Here is a 10,492-nt window from a genome sequence, read left to right as displayed (position 1 = left end):
TGTATACTAGTATAATAAAAAAGGTTATTATTTTAAAACACCTAGTAAAATTATAATATTTATCCTCAAATCATAACATTGTCCCCCCCCCATCCTAACATTGCTAGAAAAATTTCTGCGGGTGCCTATGTAATTATGATGCAATAAGCAGGTATACTGTTTGAAAATAATAAATTTAAATAATTTATGAGATAAATTTTAAATGTATACATTAAAATTGAAAATATTATGTTAATGTATATATTAATAATATTTATATATTTTATTGTTTAGTTACTTATTGAAAAATGGTACCTATTAAGATAATATACAGTAATATACCTAAAACATAGCTATATATTACTTTCAAATAAAGAGTAAGACTCACTAAGACTTGTATTTAAAAATATGAATAATGATTTAGACATATTTTTTATTTTGTTTAAAAAAGTAAATAAGAAGTACAACAGTCAATATTAAGACATAATTTATTTATTTTTATTTTACAAGTTTGAAAACCATTTATTAATCGCAAAAATACATATCAAGTGAGCAACTGAGTAAGTATAGTAGGGATACCGAGAGTTAATGAAAAAAGATAGAAATTATAACTTTTGAAAGTTGGTGGTGCATTGTTACAAAGATCGCCGTGACAAAAACACATGAAAACTTTTTTATATTCCCACATGGTGTCATCGCAACGTTCTTCTCCATCTGAAGGTCCTCTCTGCAAACACGTCCTTTGTGTTGCCGTATCGAATTCTTGTTCTTTGGCATCAGAATTTCGAGTTTCAATTATTTTACCACACCATCCCGAGGCACAAGGCACAGCTTCCACTCCAATACCGGGTTCTAAACTGATTTGTGTGAGGTTGGTGTACTTAAATCGATCCTTACAGCTTCCTAAGTCTCCACGGGAACGGCAACTGAAACATCGTTTAACAACGCTGTCGGAAGAGTTGATCAGTATTGACACTAAGAGTATTATTACGACAGTCGACTTATTGCTCATAGTGCAGTGTGTTGATGACTGACGATCAAATGATTGTACTACGATTTGTATGCCATTCCCAAACACAGACTTTCACTTTAACTCTCGATGCAACAGGTAAAATCATGTGGAAGAACGTAAGATAGCTACAGGCGACAGGATAAGATGTATACGTTTTCCTTATTATTTAAAGTAAGTAAATAGGTACTTTGCAAATATTCTAAGCTAGGAGAAAAAAACCTTTAATGTTCTTGTCTAAAAAATATACATAATATAATCCATATTTTAATATTTATACCATTTAGGAAGACTTTATTATACCAATTAACAATAATTTCATATAGTATTTGAATATTGTAGAGTCGGTAGGTAGGTATTGGTAGCAATGAAAAACAGGAATGACGACACACGACTACACGGCACCGTGGCGATGAAGACTGACTAGACTGAGGAACCTTGTATTTAAAATTCAAAATACAGAGTGACTGAATAAACAGGTGGCAGCCGGCCAATTTCATCGTACAGCATTAATTATGTGTGGATCTCAATTTGATTTAGATATTTGAAAGATACAATTTAAAGTCTACCCATGATTGTGATCAGATTTGTTTGAAATGATTTTATTTTCATTTAATTGTATGTACTGAAATTCTATCATAAAATAACATTAAAATATATATATTGCTTATATATTTGACACACTCTGTATAATCATATCTTTCAAAAAATGTCTGATATGGGATACCTACTGTAAATTAGTAAATAGTAAATACTATAGTCGGTACTCGGCACTCACCATTCAACAATCAGAAACATTGTAGCCACTATCCAGTAACGTTGTTAACGTACCTACTGCTAATTAATCTTTTTTATACGGTTAGTACTTAAGTAGGAATTACTACCATTGACTACTTTCGTGCATTTGCCGGCTAGTAGCAACCTGCGAGTAACTGATAACTATTGTTCGTCCAATAGTACTTTACCAGTAACTACAGTAGTACAGTACTACAGTAGTGTACGCCGTGTTGTCGTACGGTTTAGTGTGTACTTAAATTCATTGTATTATGTCGATGTGATTATCGTCTACAATTTGTGTACCCAGACCTCTTCCAGTTTGAAATTAAGTTCTTGTTGTCGAATGTCGAATAATTCTGAATCTACAGTATGTTATAGGTAAGAAATATACACCTTAATCAAAGAATATTAGATTTCATTCTACCTACTGTTTAACACACTTTTTAACTATTTTTAGTGTTTTGAACTAAGAAAATGAATGAATCTGATCACCAGAATGGAGTGCATTGTATGCGCACTCCAAGATCAATTACCGAAGTGCCTTATATACCACAAACTCCACCAGCTGGTCTTGCTGCACTTTACATGTTGTGTAAAAGGATATACCCAGATCAGTGTAATCCTCTACAAGCCACAACTGTAATTAAGTTCTGGTGAGAAATTATATTTAAGTGTGTTGTTAATTACTAATTTGATATAGGTAGTCATAATTGTCAATATATTGCTAAAAAATGTATCTTCATCTTTCATTTTTATTTTACAATACCTAATAATTTTGTTTTTGTAACTAATTAGTAATTATCAAAGATGGGCAAGTTAATAAAAATAATTTACTCAAGTTAAGTTTAGTAAACAGTTACCAAATGTCAAATTATACATTTTAAATTGATGAGTTAAAAGTAAACATGGAAAAAAACATTAACTTAAGTTAGTTTCTAATAAGTTAATCTTTTTTTTTAAATGTAAATCACATAAAGAATGTTTGTGTCTAACTAATCTAATAAAATATATCAATATACAAAATTATTTTATCAAAAAAAGAATAGAAATGATTGTGTTATTATAGGTATTATTGGATTAATTAAATTTTATATTAATATTTACGTATATACCAAAAATTAAGTTGATGGATTATTTTTAATAAATTGAGAAAAACTAAGTTATTTCAACAGTCAATTAAACTAGTTAAGTTCATAAGTTGATTAGAAAATAAACTAACTAGTTAAATTGAAAAGTTAAAAACATAACTTTTTAACTAGTTGATTCCAACCTTTGCTTATGATCTTACAATAGTATTAGATATTTAAATAATAAATTGGTAAGTATTTTACACAAATAATGTATACAAAGATAATTAAATTTTCCTTAAATTAATCTTGTGACATCTGTTATTGTTATTTATCACATCAATAATTTATAACAAATCGGTTCTGGATTTCTCATTTTGTAGCCAACATTTTTAATTAGACTTAATATTTAATTCTTAAAATTGTATGGAATAGTAGCATTTTATTATAATGTTATTTATACATCATCTAGATTTTTTTTATTTTAATTAAAAATTTTACAATATTGTAGCTCCACAAGTGTAACACACTTGTATGAGTGAATAACAAAAAATATTATATCATTATAATTGCATTGCACTTATTACTATTACTTTTCTGATATGATAATAGGCAATAGTTTTTACAAGATACTAGAATTCTGAGATTCCCAAACTGTTGGTTGCAATTATATGTTTGATGAGTCGCTGAAAATTTTGAAATAAATATTTATTTTTTATAAGAATATGAAACATTTAATATTAGATTATCTATAATAAAATATAATATATAATATTAATTCTATATATAAAAAAGAAATATATATTTCTTGTATGAGTATATGATTCAGTATTTTTAATTTAACTATATTATAAATTTATTTTTTTTGATGTAAGTTAAATATTATTGATATATAATTATTTAGTTTAAATAGTTGATTTTGTTTTCTGTAGGTTATTTTATACAAGACTTAAACTTAAAATGTGTCTAAAAATATAATGTGTGAACAACTAACTGATGTAGGGTAGGGTAGGGTTGGATGAGGGTTAAAAGGCCACTTTTTATTATCATTTCCTGTCTGTATCTATTTTTGGTTAACACATGTTCATTTGAATAATTTAATATTGCATATTAAGTATAATGAGTACCAGAATACAAATCTTTAAATAGAAGTTAAAATTAAAAAAATGTATTACTTTCATCCTGTACGTTTATATTTATTAATTAAATTTAAAAATAATCAGTAAATAATATTAGATAATATTATAAAAATTGTTTGTATGAACTAAAGTATGAAGAATAAGAAAAGATATGCAATAAAATGTATTACCATGTTAAATAGGTGCTAGTTAAAGTTTTTTTTCTAAGAATCAATTTTTATCTTAAATTTGTATGAAAATATTAATATTATTGCTATTTTATTTTTATTTTTTTTATTTAGGTTGGGTATTGGTTACTGTGCTTACTTTTTTTTTCTGTGTCAAACTTTTGGAAAAATGTATAAAGTTGGTCCCTTTTTAGATAGATGTTAAATGAATTAAATTATCTGCCATTTTTGGAATGTCAGCTGTTATTTATTCAATAATATTAGATTATTGAGTGTATATTATAAATATAACTGTATAATAATATTGTATTTATAAACTATTATCTTTGTATTAGAAAAATTGTTATGATTTATTACTTATTGTTTTTTTGAATAATAATAGAAGAATTGTATATTATATAATTGCAGGCTCGGTGGTCCAGATCCATTAGATTATATTAGTATGTATAATAATCCAGGTGATCGAATGATTGGTATTCCACCACATTGGCATTATATTAGGTAATTATATTATTAATTAGTTGTATACTATACCAGATGATTCTTTCATAACAAACCACTCATTATTAAATAAAGTTTAAATGTTTTATGAAATATAAAATATTTACTTGGTTTCTGCTCATTAAAAAAATATATATTTTATTTTTGTTTTTTAAATGTTTTATTCAATTTGTTACAAAAATATGAACAATAAAAACATTTGAGGAAGTAAATAAATAAATAAAAAAATAATTTAAGATGGCAGATTAAACAGAGTGTAGAAGCCTCCTTATGGAGGTGCTACGATAAAAAACCATGAGTATTAAAATTAAATATAAGTCTATCAGGCAGTTTCTACACCATTTGCGCTTGAGCTGTTTAGGAGGATTTCCAGGGTAGTCTAGGAAGAGATATCGTGCATGAATGGGTTTCTGTGGTTTAAAAGGCAATTATGAAATCTTTTGTTGTGTGTTATAGGCTATAACTTATAGCCACGTCTGGAACAAAGGGTACGGAGAGGTCGTGATTGAGTGTGTGATTGGAAACGTAATATGGTGCTTTAATGATTTGTCTTAAAACTTTGAATTGATAGGTTTGTATTCTATTGATGTCAGTAAGTTTTGCTGATTCCTAGAGCTGTATGCCATAGACACATATTGATTTAATTAGCATTTTGTATATAAGGAGCTTGTTGTTCAGATGAATATGTTTAGAAGTCAGTAAGTATAGCTGGCGGCTACGATCATTGAGCGTTAAACATTTGGATCGTTTGTGAGGAGCCCGTGTGATCTAGGGTTAGTCAAAGTATTTGACGTTTTGAGAATAGGGTAGAGATTGATTATTGAGGAATAGTTGTGGACAGTTTCTGGAACGTAGTGTGAAGGTAGAGTAGAGCGATTTCGTTTTGTTTAATTTCAGGTCCCATTCTATGTACAATGAGGCTAGTAGGTCAAGATAGGTTTGCATATAAGCGGCAGCTATGTCTGGATCAGAGTAGCATGCAAGTAGTGCTTTGTCGTCCACAAAGTCAGCTACTATTGTGTTTTGAGTAGTGGGTTGGTCCGTGGTGTAGATGTTAAAAATATATATATTAAAAGGACGCTACACCCGCATATGTTGTCTCTGTCTTAGAAACGTACAACATAGCAAAAACTATATTACGCGAGATTAAACCTTTCAGGCTGTAGTCATAACTAAGAAACGAAAGTTTCACACTGTAAAAAAAAGAATATTTATTGTGCAACATTGTTTTTATTTTGCGATTTCACAAATAAAAAAATAAAATTACTATTTAAATTACCATTGTTTTAAACTTGAATAACTTTTTTTTGTATTTGTGATATCAAAAAAGTAAAAATGATGATGCATAGTTAATATTTTGCTTTTTATTGTGTGAACATTTTGTTTCTTAGTTATGATTACAGCCTTGGTGGTTCTATACCGCGTAAAATAGTTTTCGCAATATTGTACGTTTGTACGACAGATGCAACACATGCAGGTATAGTGTCATCTTCAATATATTTTTTAAATCATTTTTCAAAGTTTTTACCTTTTTTAATGACACAGTTTTTATTCTAAAGCAAAATATTTGTATATGTATTTCAATTTATAAAAATCATTTATATTTGGGAACAAGTTGCTTACGAGTAAAAAGTATTTAAAGCTTAGATGTGCAGAGTAGTGGACAAATTTTGTTGGAGGTAACTACATACAATTTCACTAAACTCATCTAAACTTAAAATAATTATAATTTAATACTGCTCGTCCTGAATTCGATTTTTATATATCAAAATACTTAGAAAAATATTCTGAATTTGAATATTAATTTTTTTTTGTCGTTCAGTAAAGTAAAAAAACTTAAAAAATTGTAAGAATAAAATCAAATCACTGTTTTGTAACAACTTGAAACTAATAAAAAAATGTTTTTAAAAGCATTAATACTTTTTGAAATAATGAGTGTTAAGTGAAACACCATGATGCATAAGTGAAAAATGTATTTGTCATGATGTATAAATAATAAAGATTAAAGATTGCTTATAACATTTAATATTATTATTTATACATATTATGTTTTAGTAATTAATCAAATTATTTGATCAAATTGTATAGTTTTGGTTTATCCGATTTGCACGGTGATAATCGTGTTCATAATACTAAAAATGGACCAGATGGGCCAAGTGGATTTGGCTTTGAATTGACATTTCGCCTTCTTAAAGACTCTTCAGAAACATCTCCTCCTACTTGGCCTGCTCGTTTGATGCAGTCACTTGCTAAATATGTTTTTAAAACAGGTATAGTTAAAAGACTCCACACAAGAATTTATCTCCATTTTTAAACTGTATATTTTTTTTACATTTTAAAATTATCATAATTTTCTTAAAATTAATAATATCAATAAAATCCTCTGAGATGTCTTTGATAATATTCTTGCCTACAAATTTTGTGAGAGGTAGATTTACTCTAATTTTATGAATTCCAAAGTAAAATGTATTTTTATGAATGTAAAATTTTCCATATTGTGTATGTTTGTAAGGCGGAGTATGGTCATTATTATGACTTTGAAGTTGATACATTTTACATTTATTTGTTAATGCTTGCCATTAATTACATCTTACAGATTATAAAATAAATTATCCCATCCACAGCCTCGGATAAATAAATGTTATACTAAAACAAATATGAGAGTTTAATGTTTGTTTATAGTCATTAGTCTTAAAAACTCTTTCCAATACAAATCAATTTATAGATTTCTTTTGATGTTAACTGCTTATATTTTCAACCCTTTCCCTTTCCCTTTCCTATAAGGATAGCTTATACTTGATTTAACTCACAAAAAAAAAATATATTTTTTTTTGTTTATTTAAAAATAGTAGTCATTAGTTACATATTATATTAGTTATAATTAGTAGACATATGGAATATAATAAATTTATAAAACATAATATATCCTTGGCGTGAGAAAAACTGGGTGAGACAACTAGTCTACTAATACTAAAGTGCTATCTGATCCCATATGTATTTTTGAGGATCTATAGAAGCTGTATTTCCTTCTTGTATTATAATCCAAAATTAAGTTTACCTAATATGATACCAATTATCAGAGCTCATGCCATATTCAATGTTTATAATTACTTTATGAGTAACATTGAGTAAAATTACAGGAAATACATTATATGCTGGTGATCACGTGTCTTGGCATTGTGGTTTGGATGGTAGCGAGAGCCGTCTACAACATATGTTAATGGGTGAAGATCCTCAACTACAGGTCACCGTCACACCACACGGATCTGTAAGATTTGTTCAAATTGTTGGTGCATGCTTAGAAGAATTACAAACTGTTCAAAGATGGAATGGTCCAGGAGTACTGCAAATATTGAAAAGACATTCAGTGTAAGCATACACTTTTTATAATATAAACAAAAAATAACCTACTATACTAATTTAGTATAATTTGTAAAATTATTAAAGTATATTATATTAAATTTTGTATAGTAGAGTTTAAAATGGTGCTATTTTATATTCTTATATGTTATTTATGTTATTATGCTATTATTATAGTACTGGAGGTTCATGGCTAATAACAAACATGCGTAGAGGTGAAAGTATGTTTGATGTAGATCCTTCCGTCCATGATGAAATTGCTGAAGGTATCAAAACTGAAGGTTCAAATCTATGTGGTATAAGTGCTCATTGTTCATGGGAAGAATTAAATAACAGATGTATGTACACTACCTATATATAAATTTTATATTTCCATTTACTTATATACTCAAGTAATGATTTTAAAATTTTAGGTGACAAATCATTAGTTTATAAGTCAGTTGAACATTCCATGAACAATTTACGTATTATTAATAATTCAGGAGCACCAAATGAGTAATTTTTGAATATTTTTCAATAAAAAGTTTAAAAATGTAACAAGTATTTAACTTGTTTATTTTCTAGGGATTTGAAAGAAACTGATGGTAATTCAAATTATAAAAGTTGTGAATTATCAGAATTGTCTCAAGAACAATTTATAGAAAATGTCCATATAACATTTAATTTAGAAGCCGGACTTTTACTACCTTTTGTTTTGAAGTATAATATTTAATTTGTGTATTTAATTAAATAATACTTAATCTACTTTAAAATTCATGAAAAATATTAAATACAAATTTAATTTTTAGAGGTCGAATTAGGCATGGTCGTCATTTTACTTTTAAAGCATTAACTGGTGATGCAACTATTACTTTTGTTGCTCCGTCTGTATCTGGATCTCTTGTCAGTGAAGAAAAACCATTTGTAGCACAAGGATCTTGGTTGCAGGTGCTAGTGCCAAATAGTTTCCTCGATTCAATGGAATCTAGTTTAAAGTTCCTCAATGAGCCAGTTATGGTAAATATATTTATAATGCTTGTAATATGTATTTTAAATTTCAATCTTTGTTTTATTTAGGAAATAATAATAAATATTTATTTTTATACCTTTATAGGAGCCGTTGCCAAAAACTATCAACTGGCCTGACAGAAATTTAACTATAACAATTAATCCAGATAATCTATAAAATTCAAAATTAACTTGATTATTCTTAGCTTATTGACCCTTTTTTGTTTTCTTTTTCTAAATGCCTTATAATATTAGTTCCTCTTAATGTCTATATCTTTGATTAATCTTTATCTAATATGTATTATTATTATTATTATTATTTTATTATTATTATAATTATATTTATTTTTACAATCACTACGTTTATATTATGGCGTTAAAACGGTTTAAAAAATGTAAACCGTTTTAAAAGTTAAAACACTTGCACTATGTACTTTAAAAATTTAAAACCAATTCACTTTCAAACCGTTTTAACACCATCAAATAAATGTAGTAACTAATTATTAATTTAGTTTGTCAACACTTCATGCAGTATTAAAAAAACTAGTGCTTCATAAACATATCATATTATTGTTTAATTGTAGTATTCATAAATAAAATGTCTTACTTCAAGGATTATAAACAAAATAAACGTGATTTATTTTAATTGCAATCACTTTCTGAAAATTTAGTATAAATGCTCTGATTTTCTACTTCAGCATCATTGATGGTAAGAAGCTGAATCTAGTATCTAATTTATACTTCGAGGGATCAATAACGATTTCATTAATCTTATAGTTTTCGGGAAGAATAATCTTAGTTATTTTGTTGTAAAGTAAAACTATTATTTGTGGGTACTTGAAAATCTTAAGCTATATTATTAAATAATATACACAGGAACATACAGCATTTTTTTGGCAACAATTAATCTAACCTACTATATTACCAATGCCTTATAGTAAAATAAATTAGTTTAGTAGTTATAACATAATAAAGACACCATCTAAGAATAAGATTGTAACTCAATTTTGACTACTTTTTATTGTAGTTATTTTAAGTTTTCAGAGTATTAGTTTAGTATGTGGCCTACCATATTGGGTATTCGCTAAGTATTTTTAATCAAATTAAAAATCGTAAAATAACCTATGTTATTTTATTATTAATTTATAAGTAATGCAAATATAAAATGATACAGAATTACATTTAAAAATGTTGAAATCAGTAAAAAAAATTATGAATATTGAATACACATACCTATTATAGCAGTATGTCAATATTCAAAAAATTTTGTATAACTATTTTATTTAAAAAAAATGTATCTTGCCCGCATTGGCCGCATTAATAGATAGGTTTGGCTGTTCATTAATCTATCCATAATATAGATTATCATCTTAATAGAATACATATAGTAGGCTTATGTTTTTAGAGCAAGCTAAACTATTTTTTTCCTAACTACCTGTTATCTTCTTTGGCTGACTTAAGTACTTAAGTCCACTACATCTTTTTTTTTAGAAATTATAGAAGGGT

General features: G+C 27.0%; 2 protein-coding genes across 2 annotated transcripts; one reads left to right on the top strand and one right to left on the bottom strand.

Annotated features, from left to right (window-relative positions):
* Positions 1-453: 453 nt before the first annotated feature.
* On the bottom strand, positions 454-1,352 carry rtv (QVR superfamily protein rtv). The gene has a single exon (XM_089220146.1). It carries the CDS (start codon positions 989-991, stop codon positions 524-526), a length of 468 nt encoding a protein of 155 aa, XP_089076272.1. The 5' UTR covers positions 992-1,352; the 3' UTR covers positions 454-523.
* Positions 1,353-1,726: 374 nt separating this feature from the next.
* On the top strand, positions 1,727-9,652 carry Su(fu) (suppressor of fused domain protein). Its single transcript, XM_089220145.1, has 10 exons — positions 1,727-2,143; positions 2,223-2,418; positions 4,547-4,639; positions 6,728-6,909; positions 7,780-8,008; positions 8,177-8,337; positions 8,413-8,494; positions 8,564-8,698; positions 8,788-8,995; positions 9,093-9,652. Exons 2-10 carry the CDS (start codon positions 2,240-2,242, stop codon positions 9,162-9,164), a joined length of 1,341 nt encoding a protein of 446 aa, XP_089076271.1. The 5' UTR covers positions 1,727-2,143; positions 2,223-2,239; the 3' UTR covers positions 9,165-9,652.
* The last annotated feature ends 840 nt before the right edge of the window (positions 9,653-10,492 follow it).

Source organism: Diuraphis noxia, unplaced genomic scaffold (genome assembly GCF_037042655.1).
Source record: "Diuraphis noxia isolate RWA-SAM2 unplaced genomic scaffold, SU_Dnox_SAM2 contig0002, whole genome shotgun sequence".
Lineage (NCBI taxonomy): Eukaryota > Metazoa > Arthropoda > Insecta > Hemiptera > Aphididae > Diuraphis > Diuraphis noxia.
Note: the sequence above shows the minus strand (reverse complement) of the source record. Positions and strands in the feature narration are given on the sequence as shown.

Coding starts and splice junctions, on each gene's coding strand:
- rtv (XM_089220146.1), bottom strand. CDS start 991: ATGAGCAATAAGTCGACTGTCGTAATAATACTCTTAGTGTCAATACTG.